This window comes from Oryzias latipes, chromosome 7 (assembly GCF_053564925.1).
Source record: "Oryzias latipes strain Hd-rR chromosome 7, Olatipes_Hd-rR_3.1".
Lineage (NCBI taxonomy): Eukaryota > Metazoa > Chordata > Actinopteri > Beloniformes > Adrianichthyidae > Oryzias > Oryzias latipes.
The window spans coordinates 21,354,144-21,381,453 of record NC_136243.1 but is presented as its reverse complement, the minus strand read 5'-3'; the positions used below and the strand labels follow the sequence as shown (position 1 = coordinate 21,381,453).

Below are 27,310 nucleotides of genomic sequence, written 5' to 3'. Positions count from 1 at the left end.
ACATGATCCAAACCCTTAGCTTCTAAACACGTCATTCAGAAAATCCTGTAGTAATCTCGGACAGTGATGCCACCTCTTCACAGAGGTGGGGAAACATTGTTGTGACGTAAAGCCAAAGATGGCGGCTCCCCTCTCCACGATGAAATTTTGGAAGCCGGGTAAGTGCGAAGAAATGGCCAAATTACGCCGTCTTCTCGTGCACATTTCGAGGATTTCATCAGCCATGCAGGTTTAGCCCGTTTTTATGGAGAGGTGGAGACGTTTAATGCAGCTGCGTGGTACCTGCAGCCAGCTCGCCTGGGTCCGCTCGGGTTAGCCGAGTGTTAATCTGTATCGAGACAAATAACAGGAGCTGGAAAGAAGGAAGAAAAAACAAACAAAATGCTTAACCACTGACATGGTATTTGTAGGACTTTTATGATACAAGTCTTTGGGAGTTGCAGTAAACTAGCTTTTCCCAGTCGTAAATAAACCATCAGCCTTTTCTTCACCATCTCTGCTCTTCTTTCTTCCCCATATCTGTATTAAAACATAGAAATGACACACAAATAGAAACGCAGAACAATAAACTGGACAGCACTTTTTCAAAATGAATGCCAGAGAGTTGTAAAAGTTATAAAACAAACTAAAATAAAAGTATAATGCTGTTAATCTATAAAGCTCAGAAAGATGCTACATTTTGATTTTAACTGCTTTTTAAAATTTGTACTGGATGGAATAGAGTGTACATGATGTCAGATTTGGGTAGTAACTAAAAGAAATATGGAATTATCTTACAATATTTAAAAAAAAAAGAAAATACTCTAATAAGATCAGGATATTTATCAAATCCAATTTATCCGTCACACCAAACTGTATGTTTTTCCATGTCAAAAAGAAAACTGTGGATTTCTGTTCTGCTTCAGGCTCGGAGGCACCGGGCATCTCAGAGGAGCGGGAGCTCAACTCGGAGACCACCGGTTCTCCCATCGTCTTCAACCCGAACACCGCCCTGTCCATAGAGAGGCAGCGACAGAAACTTCCTGTCTTTAAGGTTTTGTTTTTTAGCACTTTCACAGCTGTTGTTTTTCACTGATGTCTAGGTGCTCACTGTGGATTTTGTCTTTGTATCCTGTGCAGCACAGAAACAACATCTTGTATTTGGTTGAAAGCTTCCAGACTGTGATCGTCGTTGGTGAGACTGGATGTGGGAAAACAACACAAATCCCTCAGGTTTGTGGGATTTAATCCTCCATGCCTGCGAAAATGCCCTGGTTTGTGAACTCTTTCCCACCTTTTGTATGCATATAATCTGCTCGGTAAGTGCTTGACAGTGACCTTGTCTTGTTGCTTTGTAGCATCTTTTCTTTGCACTGCATCAGCTAAAGCTTAATTTATGCAGGATATGTCGTTTTTGCTCCTCAAACTTCCTTTTTCATCTGACTTCTATCAGTACCTGGTGGAGGCTGGCTGGGCCACAGAGGGAAAAGTCGTTGGGGTGACGCAGCCTCGACGTGTTGCCGCTATCTCGGTAAGAGCTTAGATAACGTCCCTTTTTTTCCCCTCCGGTTGTGCTGACAGCTTTAGGCCACCCTGAAGGAAACCTCAGAATCGAAATCTCCTTTTTTTTTGCTCAAAGGTGGCAAACCGTGTTGCAGAGGAGCGAGGGGCTCTGCTGGGACATGAGGTGGGCTACACTATCCGGTTTGATGACTGCTCTGACCCGCACGCCACGAGGATCAAGGTACACTTCCTCTGTGTTCCAGCTCTCCAGTTTCCTTTCAGTTCTGTGATCATTTTAGGTCTTTGTCTTTCAGTTTCTGACAGATGGGATGCTGGTCCGAGAGATGATGGCCGACCCTCTTTTGACAAAGTATAGGTATATACATATATTTGTTCTTTTAAACCACAAAAAAAGGAATAATAATTCAGCTGTTATACATTTAAAATTGTGATTAAGCACACAGAAAGACGTGTCTTCATACTTTTCTCAAATGTAAAATTAATGTATGCATCTTTAGTGTGTTGATGCTGGATGAAGCACACGAGAGGACCTTGTATACAGACATAGCCATTGGTCTACTAAAGAAGGTAAACCCTTTTCTACTGTCAGCAGTTCAACATTGTTTCACATAAACCAGTTGAAGACCCCCTCCGATCATCATTTTTAAAAGCGTTCCCAGTGGTCTTTTAATCATGAATGGGTCTTTTATCTTTTGCATGTTCTTTCTTTCTTTCTGTTTGCTCTTTTCTTGAGATATTCTCCCTTTTGACAGATTCAGAAGAAGCGACGAGACCTCAGGGTGATTGTGGCTTCTGCCACCCTCGATGCCAAGGTGACTACTTCATTAAGATGAACAGATAGGCTTGATTAGCCAGAAGAGATAAACAAAGGCTGACAAGGGAGAGTGAAGATGTCAGGTGGATTGCCCTGACACCTGTGGTACCCGGATGATCGACACAATCGGTCCACAACAGAGTCAGCAGTAAAGCCCTATCAGACATCTGCTCTCCTGTCCTATTAAACCACTGTCGGGTTCCTAAGTGTCAGGCGTAATACAATGAATGCTTTTTTGTGCTACACATTTATTTATTTTTGAATTACTGCCATAAAAATTCAAAAATCTAATATGTGAAATTCCTGTCTAATTTATTTTCTACAAACTATCTCTAGAAATTCCATGAATTCTTTAACTTGAATGAGTCTGGAGATCCAAACAAGGATACATGTGGAATTCTGACCGTGGAAGGACGCTGCTTTCCTGTAGATATCTTCTACACTGTCAGGTAGTCACACATACAGAGTCCAAATGAGGCACATTTGTCATTTTCTTCTTAATGTTTGTCTCTTTTGTTAGTCCTGTTCCAGATTATGTAAAGGCCACGGTGGAGACTGTCATGAAGATCCACGAGACGGAGGATGATGGAGACGTTCTGGCTTTTCTCACAGGGCAGGTTAGAGGCCACTGTTAGGATTATTTGCTCCTGTCTGACATTTGTAAAGGCATCGCCGTCACACTCTCCGCTGTTACTGTGCTCTGTCTCTGTTAGGAAGAAGTGGAGAAGGTGGTCTCCCTTCTTCAGGATCAGGCCAGGTCGTTGTCTCGATATGGTATGAAGAAACACCTGAGGATTTTGCCCATGTATTCTGGTCTGCCGTATGCTGAGCAGATGAGGGTCTTTGAGCGGGTTCCCCCTACTGTTCGCAAGGTAATTTCTTAATTGGATTCATATTTTACGTTTAAATGATACAAAAAAAAACAGAACATCTTATTTGCTATCAGTTTCAAACCACATTGTTCCCTTCTTATAATGTGGTTCACTTTTCGATGTCTTGCTGTTTTGTGATTTTGCATGCTTTTCTTTTTGGTTCTGCGTCCTTATAGGCTGTACACCTTGTCAATCAATCTTTGTTTTTATTCTACAATACTGGACTTATTTTTCTATGAAGGTTTGAACTTTGAGAGTTGAAACAAGAGAAAAAAGTGTGAAAATGTTTGTGTCTAGTGTGTAGTGAGGGGTTCTACAGCCTAAAAACATCTGTCATTTTACTTCTCAGATTTCTCCTATATTTTTAAAATGTAGCGATAAACGAGGGAACACAGTAACTGGAAATATATGCTGTGATTGAGAATCATTTCAAACTTGTCTTATGGATATCTGTCAGTTTCAGTCTCCTGTGTTGATGTATTTCTTTCACCACGTTACTTTCATGTGTCTTTATCCAGGTTGTGGTGGCCACAAACATCGCTGAAACCTCCATCACCATCAATGGAATTGTTTTCGTCATCGACTGTGCGTTTGTGAAGCTGCGGGCCTACAACCCTCGCACTGCCATCGAGTCTTTGGTGGTCACTCCCATCTCCAAGGCTTCAGCCAGCCAGAGGGCTGGGAGGGCGGGACGGAACCGGCCTGGAAAATGCTTCAGGCTGTACACGGGTGTGATGAGACATGTTCTTGTTTTGGGGCAAAATTTAGTCCCATTTTCTAACTGTCACGTCACGTCAATCATTCCCTGCGTTCCCTCTCAGTGATCGTTTATTTCTTCTTTTTCTAATTTTTCTCACCAGAGGAGGACTATGACAAACTGCCTGCCTCTACTGTGCCTGAGATGCAGCGCACCAACCTGGCTCCGGTCATCCTCCAGCTCAAAGCACTAGGCATTGACAATGTTCTGCGGTTTAGCTTTCTCTCTGTGAGTCATTCACTTTGCATCCACTGTCTGGATGGGAATATATTTATTCTCACTGAAAGGAATTATCCTTTGGGTTTTAATTTTTAAGCATAGCCCGGGGCCTGTGAAAAACGACTCTCAAATGCTTTATAATTACGACAGCCAATGTTTGGATTTGCCCTTTTAAAGATTTAAACATAGCTGCAGTCTCTTGAGTGCATTAAATTCCGATCACATCCTGTCTGTAAGAAAGATGTTGTACTTAAAATGCATCTCGCTTGATTTTGATGAACAGCCTCCTCCAGCTCAGACGATGGTTCAGGCTCTCGAACTTCTTTACGCTCTTGGAGGTAAGAGAAGAAAACTCTCCTTCAGCTGCAGCACTAATTATCGGGATTGTGCGCAAGCGTTTACCCAACCAACTGTTTTTCTGTTTGACTCTTGGCAGGGCTGGACCATTATGGGCGTTTGACCGATCCCATGGGTGTGCGGATGGCCGAGTTTCCTCTCAGCCCCATGTTTGCTAAAATGCTGCTGGAGTCGGGAAACTTTGGCTGCTCCAAAGAGATTGTTACCATAGCAGCAATGATGCAGATTCAGAATATATTCGTTGTGCCGCCCAATCAGAAGAAAGTTGCTGTGAGTGAAATGAGTGTCATATTTTTTAGCAGCAGTGCTTTGTCAGCAAACTGTTTTACTTTTTTGTGCCACCTCACCCTGCAGGCTCGAGAGCACAGGAAATTTGCAGTCGCCGAGGGAGACCACCTCACCATGCTGAATGTGTATGAAGCATTCATGAAGGTATCAAGTGTGTCCATGCCTGATTCAGATAGACAACTTTATTTATCCATTTGGGAGGTTCCCGCATGGAAATTGACATTCACAACACTGGGTCATAAACTTAACCGTGTAAGTTAAGGTTAAGGGTCAATTGTTTTTATTCTTTTTTTCATTTTTAGCATCAGAAGAGCTCCCAGTGGTGTCAGGAGCATTTTCTCAACTACAAGGGTCTACTGCGAGCAGTGACGGTGCGAGAGCAGCTCCGCCGTCTCATGAACAAGTTTAAGGTGCCACGAACTTCAAGTGAAGGTTTGTCTAAATCATTATTAGTTCTCTAAACTTTCTTTTTCCCCAAAAAGACCTGATTACTGCAAATAAATTACAGAAGTACACCTTCAAAATGTGGTTTTACAAAAAATATCGTTTGAGTTACACCAAGATTTAATATTTTTTGATACAAAGTGAGGTCAAACTTAGTCATCGTTAGTTTCGATCCTATACTTTCAAAGTTCCACTGGTCATCCCTTGATCAATAGCATTCCCACTGGTCTTTTTAGAAAACCTGTGCTGTTTTCTAGGACAGTGTTTTTCAACCTTTTTTGAGCCACGGCACACTTTAACCTTGACAAAAATCCCGCGGCACACCAGCATTCCAAAAAAAAAAAAAAAAAGCAGAAACTCACAGTCTGTTTTGATCTACAGCGCCCCCCCGGCAATCTGACGTGCATTTAATAATTGTGGCAGAAAAAGCAGGAAGTTGCAGACGTTTTTTTCTAAAAGATGTAATAAAACTTAAGTTACATACAAACTGTATGTTCGTTGTGGTTTCAAGACGTGTAACAAGGACGACTCATTGTACGCTGAGGCGCTGTCCCTTTAAGCCAATGCATCATGGGAGATGTATTGTGAAAACTGCCAGAAAACGGCAGAACTCTGAGCTTCATGGTTTTGTTCACTTGTTCCACGGTCTGATACCGGATTCTGTGGAAAGCTACACCGCTAAAGACGAGCTTTAGCTGGTGTTTTTGTCGGAACTGACTGAGTTATGAGCTAAATTGGAACAAGGAAGTGAATACTTTAAACACTTCTGATTGGTCAGACTGATGACATGTGATTAAGCCTTCAAGAATGATTGGTGGAGTCGTGGAAACAGTAAAAGCTGCGGGACTTTTCAGAAAACAGCTGTAGCTGCAGCTAAATCGCGTTACCGTCATTCTTATAAAAATGTCTTTAATAGAATCAAATAAACACAAAGAAAAAAGTATTTTATGATCTTTCATATTCCTAACTACTCAGTGTTTTATCAGGACCTGTTTGGATGAACAGAGAGCTGAAATCATGGAGATGGGAAATGTTTTTAGATCAATTAATGAGGGCAATTTTCCACGGCACACTTGACCATCTCCCACGGCACACTAGTGTGCCGCGGCACACTGGTTGAAAAACACTGTTCTAGGACATAGTTTCTGCCTCTGAGTTGTGGGCGGGGCTGTTGGTCTTCTCCTCACCACTGCTGAAGGGTTCTCTGTTTACACGCTCTCCCACTCGCTTACAGCCCCTCACACCCCCAACCTAATATTAGCAGTGCAACAAAAATGGCGAGCAATGTTGGAGCTATCCAGCTGTACAGTTTTGAGTCAGATCCCAGCTCAGACGAGGAAACTGAAGACGTTCATGGATCTATTTGTCTAAAAGTGGATGCATCAGAATGGAGCAGGGAGCTTGTTGCCTTCCCAGCATATTTTCTGTGTCACAAATACAAGCTTTTTCCAACCTCATTTTTTGTCATCTGCTCCTGATTCACAACTATTTGAATAAAGAAATATAATTTTTAATCTGAGTGGGTCTTTAAGTGAAATGTAACTTTTTTTCATCTTCTACATTTTTCTTAAATAAAACCCCATGATGCCTCTTTTTGAGTAGATTTGAGTCAACTGAGGTGAAAGACAGCAAAGCTTCTCCTTGCACACGTTTAAAGGCGTTGTACTCAGACTGGGTGATGTTTTACAGGTGATCCAGATGTGATCTTGAGATGCATTGTTGCTGGGTTTTTTGCCAATGCTGCCCGCATTCATCACTCGGGTTCCTACCGGTGAGAGTTCATTTGACATCCATTATCATGTCATGAATTTAGACATTTTCATTGCTGAGTAATATAAAGGGATTTCTGCTTTTAAAATGACACTTTTATGGTTTCCGCTGCTTTTTTTTTTAGGACTTTACGAGATGATCGTGAGCTTCACATCCACCCCAACTCTGTACTGTATGTTGAGAAACCTCCAAAATGGTCAGTTGATGATCCTCATCCATTCAACACTATGATTTAATGCCAAATAATAAACAGTGACGTACTTTGTACTGAGTGAATGTATATATATGTAATGTGTTTCCTCTTTTTTTTCCAGGGTGGTCTTCAATGAAGTGGTGCAGACCTCAAAATACTATATGCGTGATGTGACTGCTGTCGAATCATCCTGGCTGGTTGAGTTAGCTCCTCACTTTTACAAGCAAGCTAAGGTGGGTGACAAATATACGACCTGATCTGTTTATCTAACCTCCCTTTGCTGTCAGGTTGCTCACTTTTTGCTGATCCTTTGATCTTTCTAGCATGGGTCTTTGGCCAGCAAGAGATCCAGAGTCCTGTAACATCTATCACCATTGCACCACAATAAGACAGAGACAAGTTTACCACTGTGCCGTACCCGATCCACTGTATATAAAGATAGAGATTTATTGTCCATGCATACGTGCACAACTTCCTGCACCTGGGTGGCCAAGCTACAACAGTAGAATTGGTCCCTTTTAAGCGCTGACGTGTTATTGGCTGTGCTATTGTTTATATTTGGTTTATGGAGATGAATGTGAGATGAAGCCAGGCTGGGCCTGACTGATGCCCATTTAAGAATGGTCAAGGATTGTCTCCCCTTCGAGGTACTCTTTTTAGGTATTTTGCTCTCCCAAAAACCCTGGGTGCCTCTTTAGTTTTGACTGGTTTAATTCAATGTAACTTTATTTTTCAGTGTGTTCATTTTTCTGAATATTCATATAAAAGAACTTGTATATATTTTCAGATATGTCATCAGATAAGTGTGTTTTTTTCTTTCTCTTTTTCTCCATCCATTTTCAGAGGCTCCTCTTAACACTGTGAATGGGTTATCTTAGAAGTTCTTTTTTCATTCCTTGTTTCCATCCATCCAACCACCATACAGCTCAAAGTGGCCTTGTTACCACTCTGTGCCAGTATTTTTAACCAGCCACTTCTGTCTTTTATTTTAGGATAGAATGTGTGTAAATCCACCAAAATATTGTAAGGAAAAATAAGCTGTGAAACAAAAACTAAGAATGAAGTGCCATTTGTTCCTATTCAAAACTATGTTAACATGTGTCCAACACCTAAAAGAAAACATAGTTTTACACTGTCACCTCCCTCTTCTTTTATGGTTTTTGAAATAATGGCATTTATTTTTTATTTAAGTGCAAACTATTTACTCTGCAAGCTGTTGATTACTGTTCCTGATTAACAAATCCACACGCCCCCTATCCACTCCGTACTGACCCTTTTGTATTTGTGCATTTTAGTTTTTTTCAATAACCGAAAGCTTCAATTTCCTTGTTATTCTAAGAGTGGTCACTGTAATGTAGTCAGCTGCAAAATACTCTAAAACTGTTGAGGTTTTAAGTCATTTTAAGTCTGCCTGCAAGTTCGTATCTCTTCACTAGAACTTGTTAGTTAGGTTAGAAAAATAGCCAGAGAAATGTAAAACCACCAGAGAAGCGTAGCGTGACGGGTAGCCATCCTCAAATTAAATAAACAAGGCACCTCTGCATGTTAGCTGTCGCTCTAATGTAGACTTTCGCCCTGTCATGACCTCTTAGCTGTTTCCCAAATGACCCTCACAAATACCAAGTATGTATGTAGCTCAATCAGCGATCTATAGATCCCTGTAACTGCTTATCTGAAATGAAAACAGACACATCTTGTTCCTTCATGTATTCTTTATTAAAGCCTTACTGTCATACTCTGAATGTGGTGTCTGTTGTTTACTCATGTCCTGTCTGCAGTATAAATGCCTGCCAGGGGTTGTCACTGTTGTGCCACAAAAAGGCCTGCAGCTCTGATTGGTTTCTTACTGAAAATGAGGATTTCCCTTTCTTATCCCCACTTATCTATTTTTGTGGAAATGGAAATTGTAACATGATGGAGAAATGAAATTTGACCCAAACATTTTGGCTGTAAAAACATGCAATAGCTTTGTGTTGATTAAAAAACTGCCTCACAAGAGTTTTACTTTTGAACTTCTTCATTTTGTAAAATATAAAGATGAAATTCTGACAGCATCACCTCCAAATTAACCACATTTTTGATGTATTCAAGATAAATTCATATAAATCTGAGCAGAATAGTAAAATGCCTTCTGGTCCCCCTTTCCATGTAGGCTTTAGAACACGTAAAGCTAAATTCACAGTTAAGTAAAATAAAAGTAATGCTCAAGTATTGCATTTTTCATGCAGATAGCTTTTTAACATTTATTCGCATTTACTTTGAAGTTCCCTTCTGTACTTTTGTTTTATGTAAAATATACATCTGATTCATAACACAATTAGAATACAGGAGGGACAGTTGAAACAAATATTCCAGAGATTTGCAACAGCTTCAAACTTTAGTTCTCACTAACAGATGTATAAATTGCTTTTGAGAAAAAGTTAATACCTTTTTAAAAAAAGATTTTTCTCATTCTTTATGCTAAAAAGTATGCCTCGTTCCTCACATCCTCAATGTTTTGTCATTAACAACCTTAAACTGGGTTTAGAAGTTTACTGTAAATAACTAATGAATTCCAAAAATATAAAACTTGCCACCATCCTTCACCTGGCAGTGACGGTAGTATCTCACTTTGATGATCAGTGATCAGTTCCAGACACCAGTTTGGAATCAGTGAACTGGTGTCACAGTGAGACTCTGGCCAAAAGTTGCCTTCATCCTTAAAACTACGGATGCTTATAAGCTCAGAGTATCAGGTTTTTGTCTGAAATCGGTAACAATATAGTTTTTAGATCTTCAGTCCACCACAAAGCCTCAGATTCTGAACAGTTTCAGTGTCATGACACAACCCTTCTGTGACTGTTTTAAAAAAAGAAAAATTGTATCGCATCTTCTTAGAACATGTTTAAGGTTCCAGCCATTCGGGCAGGAAAAGTTTTAAAACAAAATGGTTCCAAGTACTGGACAGCTATTGATTGTAGTAACTATTTGAGGATGACACTTCGACCTTCCCAAGCCAGCCAAGAGGAATAACCTCACCCTGGGTCTGCTGAAGAGCCTCCGATTAGTTGGACAGGTCAATTAACCCTTGTGGTATCCTAGGCACTTTGAGAGTTGGGTCATCTAGACCCCACAAGGCAGTGCGCTGAACTTTTTTCTTCAATGATTTGTGATCTTCACTGGTTTCCATGGCTTACATGAAATCCGCTCCACCTTTATCCACCTTTGTCATGGTAGGGATAACATGTCAATGGTCATCTTGACCCCATAGGATAGCACAAGGGATAAAGATGTCTGAGTAGCATTTTCACCTTATGTCCCCTGGTTCCTCTAAATGTGGAGGCACAGTGGCTCTACTCTGACTTTATTCCAAATAGTACCCTAACACTTAGAGCACATGTGTCAAACTCAGGCACGCGGGCCAAATTTTGCCAGCAGTCTAATTATAATTGGCTTGCGAGATCACATCAAATGTGCATTAAAGCTGACCCGTGGAATTTACTGTACCGCTAATCCCACAAATCCCACAATGCTTTGCTAGTATGTTGGTGTGCAGTCGAAACCAGAAAGCGCTCCTTTTTTCTGTTGACAGTCATTGACAGCCATGCTCCAGTCACATCGAACAAATTAATTTCACCCTCCTCTTTTCTGGCCAAACGAAAGATGGACAACAGGAGCTTTCAAGACATTTAGCTGTGGATGAACTTAAAATCCAGGCGCACAATGCTGCAATATGCATCTTGGCTGCATGTAAATATAAAGGAATAACATCAGTCTCTATCTTGTCTGGACACAACTGGTAACACAAATTCACATGATCATTGACGCGGTTTCTCAGGAAGCGTGGAGCGGCATTTCTCCATTGAATAGCCACCTCCGTTAGCTCACACACCGTCCCAAAGCCACTCTGCTCTGAAACACAGTTCTCCCGGGAGACACGGTTCTCCTGAGTCCGGCAACTCGGACGGACTGTGGTCCAAAGCCTCCTCCAGAGTGCACACCGTAACAAGGCCCACAAACACGAAGCATGAAGCTGCTCTGCTCAGAAACATGCTTCGCTTGCGTGGAGCACCACACCGTCTATGCATGACCTAAAACCAGCGCAGTAAAGACCTACGACCAGAATAAACTGTTTATATGCGCCACGATTGGATGAACATTCGGCATAACCCATCTATCCTGATCGGAAAGAAATTTTGATGAGCCTCATGAGTCTGAACGGGGCAGAGTATTCCGAACGGCGTGTTTACATGACGCATTTTTAGTCTGACCAGGCGTTTATTCTGATTATTTTTGTCCAAGTAAGTCACTATCCAGCAAGAATTTTTAACTCCTTGACACCTGTATTTATTTCTAGTTAAGGAAAAATCACTTGTGCTTTTGCTTTTATGTACATTAAGGTAATTTTAGAGCAAATATCCCCATATTTGCATCAGTAGGCATCAAGGGGTTAAAGTCCTTTTTGTTGAGGGATTTTATAAATGCAAGAGTGTCTACTAAAACTTTGATGTGAACCTTTCATCCCTTCACATCATTTGAGGTATAGCTGGTTGTTGCACTGACGACTTAAAAATGTGTTTTTATAAACAGACCTGTAAAGAGGCTACTATTCCTTGGCTCATGTTCAGTTTTTTAGGCTGTTTGTTGAGTTTTGTTACAGGACAAGTGTTTTTATCTATAGCCTGTGTTGTAAAAAGAAAAAAAAAAACTTAAATAGACGTCAGAAGATCAGAAAACACCTCTAGTGGATATAGCATAATAATTGACATGAAAATTTAAAAGTAAATTATATGAAAAATGGTCATACGAATAAACCAGACTGTTAGCGGTCTGAGTTCCGGTTGCCTTTTTAAAAAAAGAAAACATCAGTTACAATCTCAAGTTTTATTTTCAAGATTCTGTGTAAGGAATTCACTTGTTACAGAAGAATTCAAGCAATACAAGGCAACATCATTAAATGAGGGAAAAGATGTTGTCAGACAATCCAAAAACTGGCAAAACATTTCAAGAAAGGAAGACAATAAGTCCAGATGCCATGACATGAAGATGTCACCTGGATAAAGGAGAATCTTCATCCATGTTTTTGCACAGTTTACTTAATGGAGTTAAGCACAGTTTCATGTATTATTTTTGTGTCACTTTGTCTTAGAGTCACAATTTGAAAGGCAGTGTGGTTCTCTTTACAAAAACATTGAAGAAAAAAAAGACAAGATTTAAAATATTAAAGTTTAGTAATGAAGAGACGTCAAACTACACCTTTTTTTTAGTTTGATGTATTATGTTTTTACAGTAGTCTAATGTTATAAATGTAATCTTTCCCTTTTTCAAACCTGTGCTTCAGAATTGTGTAATGTGTACGCGTAGTTCCTCCCAGTGTCTTCTTAGAAGACAAAAACAAGTAAAAAAAAACCTGTATTGCTGGATGTGTTTTTCAGTTCCAGTTAGTTGCCTATTAGTGTTGTATAACCACATGTTAGTGGGCTGGCAGCCGGAGGTATCAGCGATTAATTGCGTTCATGTGACTTTGACGGGGCAGCAGCTGGAACAGGTTGCGCACATGTGCTTGTCTCTTCCTTGCCATATTTCAGCACTGTCACAAAATCATTGACATGTTCCATCCAATTCAACAAATGTTTAACTGTTTTAAAGGGCTTGATGGGAAAGCAAGTCATGTGTAAATTGTAATTACCCCCTGTTCAAAGTTTATACATGTTTTGAAAGAAAACAAATGGGTTAATATTTTTCCACTTAAGAAGAAATTAATCAGTAATGAGAGTTTTTTTCTGTTTGGATCCATCGTCACTAACAGATTCAACATTTAAAGGTCGTCTTAAAAATATATTTGTTGAATTTAATCTTTTGTGTGTATTTTAAGGCATTTGTCTTTACTAGTCAATCTTGACAAAGACATTCTCATCAGGTTCTTTTGTCTTTTCAATCTAAAGTAAATATCTTTAACATGGACTCTATTAACTTTAAATAAAGCAGTTTGAATTGTCTTCCTGCAGGAAAACGCTCATTCAAATAACACAACCTGGTCTTGCTGTGTTCGTCATCCTATAAAAGTATTTTTCTGAGAAAATAATAGTAGCATGAAGCAAATTCTTGCCCCAGATCATGAGATTAGGTTTCGGGAAAAGGAATTGGAAAAGTGAAACAAACATTCATCTAAAATAATTTCAAAGCATATTTCGAACCACCATTAAAAATAAATGTGTAAAGATATTAATGAACAACAGTTGATCAATGTTTGTTTTATCTGACTAACATATTTTTTAAAGGAAAGTTTCTTTGTTGTTCAGACGCTCTTTTCAAAATGAAAAAAGATTTTTCCTGATGTAGTCACAGGTAAAAAAAAATCTGTGAGACTTCATGCAGTGAAGGAATTCCTGCTTTTGGGAGTGTGGATGTAATCAGTGGCATGGGACTTACAGAGGCCTCCCTGGGTGACAAATTGAAAGTGTCTCAGTCTAGTTTATAGCCCTGATCAGGTCAAACGAAAAATATTGGAGGTCTGGGTGAGGAGACAGGCCCGCCTGGTGCAGATAAATGGACTGATCATTTCTTATTGAGAAACAATTCCTAAAAGGTAGTTTACTGTGTGACTGGAGAAGCGGCGAGCGAAGAGCAGAACATGCACCCACTGCTCCCTCCCTGACCCTTCTTCCACAGCCGGAATTAAATGGATAGAGAGAACGCGTGTTTCTGATGGCACTCCTCCGCCAGAGAGACACTCCATTTGTTATGAAGTAGGGGTTCTGATGAAGTGTAGGGAGCTCCTTTTTCTTTTTCCCCCTTTTTTCATCCTTCCTCTCTCAAGCACTACAAGGCCGGCCTTCAGTCTGCTTCACATGAAATGGATGGAAGGAGCCGATTGAATTTTACACTCCCTTGGTCATGATTAATGTGTTTGGTGAGGACTGTCTTAGCAGTGGAGCTCCAGCACCACTAGCTGGTGCTCAAGCTCCTCTGTGGCTGTGGGCTGCTAGCTACACATGGAGGGGCTTTGCAGGGGGTGGCTGAAAAAGCAGGACAGTACTAGAAGATCGTCTTCACAGAGCTCCCAACCTCTCCTTCTCCCCTCCCCTGGTGTTAATAGAAAATCTGTTGTCCACTCTCATGTTATCATTTCAAGGCCAGTTTTTTCAGCATATTTTGTGCCCAAAATTACTTGGCAGGAAATGTTGGTAATGTCAATATATCACTCAACCCAATGTTAAAGAGCTGATAAGAAGGTCTAATAAATGATACCAGGTCATGACAGTGGATTCCTCAACAGACAGGGATATTATAGAAAGTCTAAACTTCATTAAGTTTCGGATAAATGATGTAGTTTGATATATATATATATATATATATATATATATATATATATATATATATATATATATATATATATATATATATATATATATATATATATATATATATATATATATATTTTCTCACATGATGGAGGACACATATAAAGAAAATGAAGCTAAAAATCGCATTTCTTAGTATTTCTTTACTCAAATTGTTGTGAATCAGGAGCAGAGCAGTCACCATTTACCAAGATGTACATGAAGATTTACATTTACCTTTGAATCTAAAAGTGAGAACACAAAGTTAGCTCAGATACTACAGAAACATTAACATATGAAAAAAAGTTGGGCTACACCTCCTTTTCCATTTCTATCACAGTGTTCCTAATCTCCTTTAATAGTTGATAGCATTGTACCCGTGTAAATAGTGTTTACTCTGATTTAATTCTAGAATTTCTTTTGTGACATCTTAAAGTGAGAACTCATGAGCACTGAATAGGATCATGTGATTTTTACTGTGTTTAAGAAAAGCTTATTAATTTTAGAAAAGCTTAAGTCTCACATTCATACATTGAAGCAGCTCAGTACAACCACAGATCCACTCCAGCAGTTCGCCTGGAGTGATTGGGGTCAACAGCCTTGCTCAAGGGCACCACTGTGGGGTTAATGAGGGTGACTCAAAAACTGCAAGATATCTGTCCCACCCAAGCTTGACCCTGCTGGTCCTGAGATGTGAACCAGCAGACTGCAGTCTGAGGTTCATATTGCAAACCAATGAGCCACAACTGTTAAAAAAATCGTCTTAATTCATTCATTATTGGGGTGTACAAAAAGTCACATTTGACCTGGAGTCCTGCAGTAAAAGAAATTCCTTATTTACTCAAACTTATGCTAAGGCATTGTAGTAGCAAAACAGCACCCAAATCACCATCCCTCCACCACCGTGCAAGCAGCTCCTTTCAGACTTAAATTGGAAGTAAACATTTCACATTGATGTGCATACATTTACATTATTTTTTAAAAATAAGTTAGAATTCTAATTCAATGTGTTTGGTGATGGGGCCCATATAATAGCATCAATGAATGTAAGGATGGAGGGAGCAGACAGGATTTACAGAAGTGCTTCAGATGGGAGATCAATAAAGCGGTAACTGAGTGGATGAGCAAGACTAAGCAGGAATTGGAGCAAGTTTAATTTTGCATAAATAATGTACTGTCTGAGAAAAGGAAAACATATCACTCTCTTTTAGATTTCATCTTAAAACACCCCCATAAGTCCCACACCTGCTCTGAGTGTCTATTTTAACATTAATTTCACTCTGCTAAACTCAGATGACTTTGTAGGCTGATAGGTAGCGTTTGAGCATGCTCAGAAGCTTTCTCCTTACAAGCCAAACCTTTCTTTGATCACTTCTGTGGATGATGGATGAAGCAGTGTCCTTAAAAGGTCTTCAAGCATCTACTTTGTCCTGTCCACAGTGAGTTCTTAAACACACACATTCAGATCTTCAGCACTGATTTTTGGGGAGTTGATCGCTGGGCAACAATGAAAATCAAAAACACAAACCAATCCTACAACACAACCCTGTCATTGATTGAAATTGTTTCAAATCGCATGAAAAAACACTAACAAGGAGTTTTCGACACTGTTCCACAAAATGTCATTAATAGCTATGACATGGGCTCTGTTGGGCGATACGGGTGGGGTCAAGGTTTGGACCTTGTAGAGAGGAGATAACTGGAGATAAAAACAATGGGAGAGTGACGAAGAAAGGGATGGCTGAATGAGGGAGAAATCAATAGGAAATCAGTGTTTGGGGAGGCCTGTCGTTTATCAGGTGACACGGTTAAACAGCGTTAAGGCACTAAAAGTGAAAAATAAGGGCCATCCACATGCTAGTATTGATCACAGAGGAATGGGGCGGCAGAAGGCCGAAGTCACTAATAAAATAAGACATATCTGAGTGGGAATCAGCCAGGAATCGATGGGCACAGTGATCAAGGCCAAAAACATCTTCACTGGGATTTAAGTTTGTTCTGCTCCCCTGGGCTTCTGTTTCGCACCTCAGTGTTAACAACGGCCAATGTGATGAAAGCGGCAGGGGGGGTCACATGGAGGCTCACACGGGTGGAGTAACTGGTTTTCCATGTGCAATGTTGCATCAAATGTTTAAGAAAACTGTGGGCAAGAATAATGAAAAGCTAGAATGTTTAAGCTTTAATTTAAAATTTGCTTTGGAATTTAATTACTTTCAATTATTCTCCTGTCTTTAACCAAATCTTCTGTAAACCTGTATGTCTTCCCCATAGCCGATGAAGGCAGCACTTATTTAGATTCATTCTAAGGTTTGCTCAAAAAGAATTTTACAATATGAGAGTTTTTCTAAAATAAATTATTTATTGTCTCATGTAAATTGAAATTGAATTGAATTGTCAATCAACACTGGAGCTTTTCTGCTCGTCCTTTTCTTCACAGCTGTAACCAATATCTGTTGATTACACAGTGGTTTAGTGACTTCCTGCAGCAGTGTGATAAACTTCTAAAAGAAGATGGATATTTCCTAAAATGAAGTGTTATTCTGACAGATCATCAGGAAAGGAGTAGGCAGGGAAAAGCGACACCTCTCTACAGAACTCATACTTTCACGTTGGCCAATGTTAAGCAACTGGAGAGGAGCAAAAATGGGTAAGAATTCAGAACAAAACACTAAATACCAATGTAACTTAACTATACAGACAGATGGATAATAACTCCCTGATACGAGTTTAAAAAGTTTCCTGTCCAGTGCGTTTTATGGATATGATTAAAATAATCTTTTAAATTCAGTGTTAACATTTTTCATAAAGAGCACTTGATTCTGCAATTTCTTTCAAGTCCAATTAGTTCCATAAGTAAACAAAGTAAAGGTATTGGTGCTTTAAGTTTTGAAATTAGGTGTAGAGGTAAATATGTTTTTCTAAGGCACACATGACAAACTCCAGGCCTAAAAGACCAGTGTTCATGTCTTTTTCATTTAACCTGCATTATAGCATTTTAGCATCTCTTGGTAATTTGCAGCATATAGGGCAGGTTTTCTGAAAAAAACAGCAGGATCTGACACACCTGCTTAAGGCGGGCATAGATATTTAAAACATCTCCAGGCTTTCTGATTTCTCAGGCAGTGTCTTCTATTCAGAAATACTTAAGGGAAATTTTATTGCAGACTTTTTTGTTCCATTTTTACCTCAAGACTTTGGTTTTGTAGTTTCTATATTTGGCGATCCGGTTGTCCTCACTGCTCTGCTTACACCAGGTTTGAGTTTGCAATTAGCACAGCTGTTGCAGTGTCAATTAATTAGTTCCCTGTGGGTATTTAGGTTCATGGTTATACTTACAATACTTCTTGTTAGGTCAGTTGCATGTCACCACTAATTTGTCATCCCGGTTATAGCACAGTCAAATGTTGAAGATGATTTTGGGATGCTTTAATTTAAAAAAAAAAAAAATAAAATCACAATTTAGTTAATTATATTCAGCTTTTTTCTGCAATTGGGTCCTTAAACAACCCTGTCATGACAGCCGGAGATTAATGACCCCTACTCCAGCGCCTAAGATCTGATTTAACTTTTTGAATTGTAATTTTAACATCAAATTAATGTAATTAAAAATCTACAGACACATTTTACACCTAAAAGGACAAAAACACGTGTTTTATTTTGACACAAAGGCAACACATTTGGAATCAAAAATCTCCAGTGCATATTGGTTAAAAAAAAAAAAAAAAAAATTACTGTACATAAGTGTCAAAAACCGACAACATTAAGATTAAAACTCATTACTCCTATCTCATCATTTAGTGAGCTCTTCATGTGGACAATGGCTTGTCATCCCAGTACAAAATACTGCTATCAGGAAATACAGTGCTTCCTCATGGGCTAATACTGATCATTTGGAGCGTTTTCTTTTTTTTTTTTTTTTTTTTATTGATTTAGAGTAGCTCTTCCATTTAAGGGACAACTAAACCCAAATTGTGCCACGCAAAGGTCCCCCACAGCTTAATGGAGACAATAAATCCTCATACTTTAGTGGAGAAAGATTTAAGCTTATTTCTGGATTTTTTTTTTTTTATAACTGTTGAGTGTTTCTTTACTTTCTGTCAGATTTTAATGTAAAAAAGTAACAGTAACACTTTATAACTATCTGTTACAGCTAGATAACACATAAATATTAGTCAGTTAACGAGTTACAAAAGACTTGTTAATTAATACTAAACAGGTTTTGAAGATTATAAATGTGCCTCGTAGATGAATCAAAATTTTAACTGCTGTTAGTTAACAAGTTATAAATAACCTGTTAACCAAATGTCTATGATATATAACTGTACAGAACATTATCAAGCTGTTAGGAAATTATTTAGGAATCTCTTAAATTATTAGTTAATAGTTTATAAATGTTATCGGGATATTATTTTAAAAATGCAACTATTCCCCCGTTACTACCTGTTAATGAGGAACAATTTAACTTTAGAGTAACATCCAAAAAATAAACACAAGCTAATAATTATTATTTAAATAATATAGTAACTCAAACTTTACAGATCAGTTGATAATAGGTTTTTTAATCATCTACTAATACCGGGGAACTTAACTTTACACAGCAAATTGGTGTAACATGTTCAAGGTACATAAATTTCATGTGATATTTAAAATTTTTGTACTTCAACCTCGTTCCACCCATAGGCTTATCAGTGCACGGTTTTAACAAAGAAACACCACAAATCAAATGTTGAACACTATTGTTTTGAAGCTATTTTAAATCTACATTAAACACAAGGTTAAGGTTTCAAAGAAGCTTGAAAGAAAACTTTAATTTTAGAAACAAAAGACTAATAAGCTGGACACAAGCTGGGTGGTTGAGAAATGCCAATCAGTTGCTGAGCTACCTGCATGACAAGACTGAAAACGGGAACCAAACAAACTGGACATGAACACATAAACTGGAATTTTTTAGTGTGGTTAGTCTTTGTGTTTTTCCCTCTCCAAATTTGCGAGACTGTGTGTTTTTACAATTGCTAAAACTGAGAAGCAACTGACTAGAGTGTGGTGTGACAAATAGCAGCAGATCATGCAGAAAAAGTGCAATGCTAAACATCAGTTACTGCACATGGGAAAAATTGTGTGTTTGTGCAGTGTTTGCTGTCCAAGGAGCTCTGGGGGTGGGGGGGGGTATTAAAGAGAAAATGGAGAGAATTACTTGCACAGATGGGGACCTGCAAGACATGACTTCATTTTCACAGTTTCAAGAAATAATGTCGAGAAAGGCAAAAAATCTTGCTGGGGTTTTGAGTTTCTTTTGATGTGTCCTGATGACGATTATGGAATCCAATAAAAACTAATTAGGAAATTAGGTGGTGGATCAATAAAGTTTGCTCTAGTGGAGCATGCTGTTTGTGTGTGTTTTTGATGTGTGAATGTATTTGTCACTTGGAGTGTGTATTTCTTGTTCCTTTTACCCACGGAGTGTTATAGCTCTGACCTGGCCAAAGCAATTGTTACTGATACTCTTCTGTGGATTCAGTTGGCTCTACCCTCATATAGAGGTAATTTATATTTTGTTGACTGCCGCTTTCTTCATCCACGTGTAATCTGATTCCCCTGAGTTCTCGTTTTTCAGAATTCCATCCTTCTAATGTTACACCTAATGTACCCTGAAACCTCTTTATTGCACTTTATTGCTCCAGCTTTGCGTTACTTACTTAATTTATTTATTTAGAGCTGGTTTGGCCACCACAAAAACAAATGACGTAGTGGTACTGCATTGACAAGAATGTGATGTGCTTTTGAATGAAGAGGCTGTCTTGCATTGTGTGGAACAATGGAGTATTCTTCAACAGTTGAATTTGACTTTCTGAACCTATACAAATTTAAAAACTACAAACTCTGTGGTTGTAATTCCATTTTAAAACAAAAATTGGGGCTTGGGTGTTGGAGTTGTGGTTTACCATGTGGTGTCAGGTGAGGGGGGTGCTTTTCGTGGTACAGCTCATAGGATACTTGCAGTGTTCCATTCCAGACCAAGCCAAGAAGATTAAAGGATGTTTTGGACAGTACAGACCCCTCTCCTCAACCTGACACCTCTCCTTGGCCCTACTTGCCGTCCACCATCCAGAATGGAAAATGGACCTTATTTAGCGGCTGGACTTGTCCGTGTCTATGGCTGGCGATTTGTCCTTGTCTAATTACGGCTACTGGCTGTTGCCTGCGTGCACATGACTAATGGAGTGGCTGGGACTGGGGAGGGGCGAGGTTAGGCACAGGGAGAATGCAGTGGGGGAAGAAGAAGCAGTGGACGAGCCGACCGGCTGCTGGTGATTTGTGGACCAGGCACTCTGTCATTGCCCTGGACCCATTTGTCTTTAGGAGCAGTCAGGGAGAAGAAGGGTGGAGATGGAGAGGATGTTGGTCGACGAGAGGGTGTGGGAGGGGGGCCTGCAAGGCAGAAAATTGTTTACAATCACTCCCATTTTCCAGCACTTTCATCCTTGGCCATGGCTGTCTGCTTGGTTTGCCGGAGATGGGATAGAACGGGCGGCTGATGTGATGTAGGATATGACAGAAACCTTGACAGCTCACTGCTGCTATTTCTTTTTAGGAGGTTGGCTTAATGGCCACCCTCCCTTTCTCCAACAAGAAAGCCTTAGAGGTTTTCTTGTTGTCATACTGTTAGAACAGAGGTTCACTAGTTTCAGGACTCTGCTGTCTGGACTGTGACTTTGAGACCAATCTTGTCTCACATGACTCTGACTACATCCATCCATCACCCACAGCCTGAATTGTGGCTGCTGTGTTTTCAGCTATATGTTACCAGACAGTTTTGCACATTCTTGACTCAGGGACAGATACTGCTTATTGGTGATAGCCAAAAAAAAATGTACCGGTAGTCTGTTTTTGCATTTTGATAAGTTCTGAAGAAAAATGGGGTTTTGTTTGATTTTCTTTTCTCTCCAGTTTTGTGCAAAATATTGAAGACTTGGGTCATGTTTCCACCCGAGGTTCCCGTTAGGCTCAAGCTTGTCTTTTTTTCTCTCTCTGCAACTCAAACCATTAGGAGCAGCAGAGGGGCAGGAACTACCAACTCTTCATCGATTTTACAGAGTTTTTACCTGTGTCCCTTTGCTCTGTTCTCAGGTGTTTTCAAGTAAATAAACACCAGATTTGTCATGTTTGTCCAGAAAGATGAGGGTCGATGGAGGAGGTATAGGATGGTGAAGAAAGGCCAAGCTTAAGCCCATCTCTGGGTCAGCCATGATTCATTTTGCCATCTCATGGATGGAGGGATTTGAATAGGATTGTTGAAGGGCGCCTGTGGAGCCACTCTGTGACCCCCCCCCTTGCTCCTGTTCTTCCCCTAGCGCTCCTGGGCAGCCCTGGTCCTAAATCACAAGCTGTCAGTGAGTTGGCAGAACAATGGTACAGGGTCTTGTGTTCCATCGCAGGCTCCAGCCGACTGGACAAGGTTTCCTCTATCGTTAGTGTGAGCTTTTCCCCTCGCTGGTCCTTTCTGCCCTCTAAACCCCTGTGGGTCTGAGTTATTCAGGGGTTTAGGGTTGGCCAGACCATCTGATGAGTATCATTGGACAGGTGTTATGGGGGCAGGGACAAAGGAATCTTCTGTACTACATAGATTGCATTTTGTCTTTGAATTTTTATTATAATCCAAACATATGTATCCTTTTTGCAAGTTTTGTCCAAACTTTAGCAGAGGTGGACTGTAACAAAAAACTGAACACAATGTAAAAATCACTGGAAAATACAATAAACCTAAAAAAGTTATCTTAATTACCTTTTGTGAGTGAGTGAGGTTCAAATTAGACTTTACTCTGCTTATAGTTCAGTTTATTATTACAGTAAAACTAGGACAACACTCTCTCAGATGGCTATTTTTGAATACCATCCACATCCATTAGATTTAGATCAAACTATTGTAAACATTGACCATGCAAAATACTAACAGCTTTAAAAAAAATGTTGTTGTGCAGCTGAGTGACAGCAAGGAGAAAAAATGTTCCTCTAATTCAACCGAACAGAATAAAGGTGACAAGTTGTTTCAACCAGTTGGGACAAGAGAAGATTAAACAAATAGCTTTTCTCTTTCATTAGATGATGAAGGTTCCCATTTATCCAGGTAACGTGTTGAAGTTGAGTAATGGCATCTAGACTCCTCTCTTGAAATGTTTCACCCCTTAACCAAGCGGCTTCATAAAGCCACTTAAATGTGACTCAACTTCAAGACTTCTTTAAAAGAGGGAAATTCACTTCCAAATAACCCAATCTCAGCCAAGTCTCAGAGTTAATTTCAGTTCATTACAAAACAATTTTCAAAAGCGGGACAACCAGTCTCTACTTAGATCACAGCTTTTCAAATTCAAATTAATTTTAACTCTAAAGCCCCTTTCATGTAAAGAAAACAGCTCAAGGTGCTGCACATAAAAACAAACAAGAAAGCAAAAACACCAATAAAGTAATTAAATAAAATACACAAAAACAAACAAAAGTATAAGAGAAAATACTAAAAAAAATCAAAAAAGCTAAAGAAGAGAGAACCCAGTGGCAATTATTGTGTCGCAATCTTTTCTATCAAACAGTTAAGTCCAGTGCATGGTCCGGTGGCTGGCAATTGATTTGAATGATCCTGAGGTTTTATGCACTTGTTTTGGTTTTACAAACTGCATTTGTTGTTTCCTTTGACGGTTTGCTTTCACACCCTTGTACTACTCATGTTCTTCATCACATCTATTCACTCTGCCTGTTGGTTGTAGGCTGTTTTTGTTTTTTCCCCTTAAAAAGCTGTTAACCAGAAACTGTGAGGTCATTTCAGAACCACAGATAAGTGGTAGGTATACATTTTTGGTGCATTGATGGGTTCACCTCATCGTCGTAAAATCAAAGCAAAACTATATTACCGTTGACTATCTGTAGAAAGTTTTATATTGTTCGGCCTCAATGATTGCATTTACAATATCAAGATATTGCTGATGTTATCATGCATCTCCATTGGAGATGAGTGAATGGGTGAGATTAGGGACCAATCATTGGTAAATTATTACTCTCTATGCAGTAGAAATTCTTGGTGTGTAACTGCAAGTGTACAAATAGTTTAAAAATCATATGAGAGTGAATAGCAGTAGAGCTGTGAAAGAAATCCTACAGCTGGAAACAGATGCCAGGTCTGACAGAGATTTAAAGGAGCTGAAACCTCCTGAGCATTTGAAATGCTGCTAAAATGAAGTACTGGTAGACTGGATGCAAAAAAAATAAATAAATAAAAAAAAAAAAGCCAACACCTTCTGAAGTTGTAAAATTGTTTGGTCTCTTGCACAAAAAATGAGTTGTCTGAAGGGGCAAATGGAGATAATGTAACAGGTTTTAAGCCCAACATGTCTTTTTCTTTGAATGACAACTTTTACATGTCCTGCAATGGTCCTTCTATGGCTTCAGTTATATTAACAAAGCCAGAAAAACATCAGAAAAATCCAGATTTTTAAAATTTTTTTTTTTACAGAATTACTCTGCTGAAAGGGTTGTGCTTTCCCAGCATGTGACTATGGCATTAAGCTTTTGTTGATTTGATGGTCGTACCTGAAACTTTAGGAAGCTGATTTAGTTTTTGATTTCTTCTTAAAGTGATAACTGAAGCCAGCTAATGCACATACATTAGCCAAATTAGGAAGGAGCATCAAAGGTTGTTAAGGGAGTTGTAATAAAAGGGTTCGTAAATTCACATAATTTCAATTCATGAAACTTGGTTTCTTTCTGATCAACCTTTAAAGTCAGTTTCCCTAAAGAGCATAATCCTGTGATAACATGACCTGGACGACTACAAATCTTCACAGACACAGAGGTACTTGCAGAACCATAACTAAACTGTTTCCCTTTGCCCACTGGCCTCCGTTGTTTTCTTTGACTTTCTGATTTCGCCTTCTTGTTTTACTTGTTTAAGTCAAGAGTCTGAGTCCAATCTATCAACTGTTCTAACTGAGGGGCAATCAATATGTCAGCATCCCAGCACTCCCTCAGCTGTTATGATGATGTCCGTGCTCTTGTGCCTGCCTTGGCTGCTGTTACTGCCGCCATGGCGTGTTGAACAGTGGATCGAACTCTGCCTGTCAGAGGGCCTGACGGAAAGCATGAATCATTGTTACCGGAGCTGCTGTTTGCTCCCTGGTTCTAGGCAGAAGAGTAAACTTTGATGCACAGTTACCAGTCTGGACCACACAACCACTCTCCCACTCAATCATACAAATGTTTTCTTCCTTTTTAAGCCTTTAAGACCAGATGAAACATACAGCTAAAATGTGTCCGTTAAGGGTTACACTGATAAAAATATATATAGAAAAAATCATCACACACATCCATGAACGCACAGGTTTAAATGCAACACTCTATCACTCAATTAAGTGTCAGTTAGTAATTGACCCATTAGCTCCAGGAACCTGATCCAGCTTGCCTACCACCTCTGGACTTGTTATCCCAGCGTGAGCTCAGTACAGTGGACCTGGAAGGGCTCCGGTTACTCCTCTAATCGTATTGGAACGCTTTAGTCACGGCTAACGGATGTCTGCATGTCCGACAAACAGCCTTGCACTAATAGCACAAGGCTTTGTGTTTATGCGCTGTGTGCGCGTGTTCCTGCGCATGCACAAAAACAATATAAATCTGTTAGTGAACGGTGAGAACAGGGCTGCGGGAATGTGGAGAATCATTTGTGTGCGCACACCAGCTGTGTGTTTGTATGTAGAAATAATATCCTAGTTTACAGGATGCAATTCTCCTTAATATGCCCATCCTAATGTAATTAGGGGTCTATGGAGTGTCTGTGCGCTGGGCTGGGCTGGTGTGTGTTTCTGCTGACTGCTTCTATTTTGTGTTTATACGGATGATTGGCTCTCTGGGAGAACATTATGCATTCTTTTCAGCATCTAAAGATTATGTGCACTTTAGTAGCAGAAGTAGTAGACAAATGAGGAAATATGCGTTTTATTAAATGATGTTTTATCTCATTATTAATTAAAAGGTCTAGTTTTGTATAGGAATATGACTCATGCTTTCCTCTAGGACTGTTTTTTTCTCCTTTACTTATCTTTACTGTAACTTACTGTTGGTCATAGTTGTTTAGAATTTTATTTTGTTTAACATTCACTGACCTAAAATCAATCCAGGACATCTTTGGCCAAAAGTTCAACCAGTGTGACTCATAGATAAATACCTGGGTAGTGAACAGCGCAGGTGAAGTTTTCCAGATTCTTTGTATTTCTTGCAAGATAATGAAGTGTAACTTAAATATGTGTACAAACAAGAATGAATGTCAAATCCTTTCCTTAAAGTTCAGCCCACTGTTGTTTTCTCACATCAAAAGTTATACAAATTATTGAAACATTTTACCACACTGTATGATCACATGTCTTTGCTAAATTCAATGGGTTTCCACACATTGGACTGTGAAAAAACGACCACTGTGCCTCAATGTTTCAAATTTTTCATCATAGATATACCGGAAATCAATTGAGGTTGATTCGATTGACAACAGATTGATCTGGTTGGAGTGTAAGACTATAAATCAATTAAGTTGATTAATCATTACATTCCTAGAGTGAAAAGAAGTCTGTATTTGTTTAAAAACTGTATGCTGTGAGCTACTGAAGTGTAAGTTAAATATGTGTACAAAGAAGCAAGAATTAATGGCAAATCCATTAACATTTTAGTTTCATAAAGTTCAGCCCACTGTTGTTTTTCCACATCAAAACAACCCAAAACGGAACATTATTATAAACATTCTAATTCAGTGAATGATCACATGTCATTACAGTCAAAGTAATGATGACTTGATAACTTTTTTTTGTAATGGCACTTAGGTTTATTTTACTATCATGCAAAAATGACCATCATGTCTCTATTGAAATGGTCAAATTTTCCAATACTGATTATAAATCTATCACATTTTAAAACGATTTCCTAATGGTTTAGATTGATTCGATTAAAAACTTGCCTCAGACAGATTAATTTGGTTGGATCGTAGGAAATTAAATCAACTCATTGATTAATCGATTAATTGTTACAGCCCCATTAACAAAAGTAAAAGGAAGCAAGAGTGAAAGAAATTGTGTAAAAGACTAGTGAGGGCAGCCATGCTGTTTGTTCAGAGACGGTGCCTCTGAGAACGGGACAAAGGGAGGAAGAATAGCTGAAGATTTTAGCTTTGGGATTGACCAGGGTGGATAGAATCAGAGATGAATACATCCAAAGGAACAGCTCATGTCAGATGTTTTGGAGATAAATGCAAGAAAGCAGATTGAGATACTGTAGTTTGAACAATTTTACAGAGGGGACAAAATTGTGTTAGGAAAAGAACGCTAAGGTTGGAGATAACAGAAAAGAAATGTCTTGAAGAAGATCAAAGAAGAGTTTTGTGGTTGTAGTAATGGAGGAAATGAGGGTGGGAGTGAATAGGATACAGAGGACAGGATGGAGGCAGATTGTTTGCTGTAGCAACCCCTGAAAGTAGCAGCCGATAAGCAAAGAAGAGCACGCTTTAAAAAAAAAAAACAACAATTGTTAATGTTCCGTTGGTTATAGACTTGGATAAAAAAGAAAGGAAATAACCTGTACTTGTGAAACTTTGATTGCAGCAAGTTATTGAGCTTTACACCTACCTTTCATTGTGATTATAATATAATAAATGTATATATCTACCTGAAAATTAAGGAATGTGGGAAGATATTCTTGCATGAAAATAAGTTAGATTTGGTGTCATTTCTTGTTGTTCAACCATAT

The 27,310-nt window shown here is 39.1% G+C and overlaps 1 protein-coding gene across 1 annotated transcript; it reads left to right on the top strand.

The window, feature by feature from the left end:
- The first annotated feature begins 5 nt into the window (after window positions 1-5).
- Window positions 6-8,959, top strand: dhx35 (DEAH-box helicase 35). Its single transcript, XM_004070498.5, has 21 exons — window positions 6-158; window positions 906-1,033; window positions 1,120-1,212; window positions 1,433-1,510; window positions 1,619-1,723; window positions 1,797-1,858; window positions 2,001-2,070; window positions 2,256-2,315; window positions 2,654-2,766; window positions 2,838-2,934; window positions 3,031-3,189; window positions 3,708-3,918; window positions 4,050-4,174; window positions 4,449-4,503; window positions 4,602-4,792; window positions 4,877-4,954; window positions 5,113-5,242; window positions 6,944-7,025; window positions 7,149-7,220; window positions 7,339-7,450; window positions 7,541-8,959. The coding sequence occupies exons 1-21, from the start codon at window positions 119-121 to the stop codon at window positions 7,577-7,579; spliced, it is 2,100 nt and encodes a 699-aa protein (XP_004070546.1). The 5' UTR covers window positions 6-118; the 3' UTR covers window positions 7,580-8,959.
- Window positions 8,960-27,310: the final 18,351 nt, after the last annotated feature.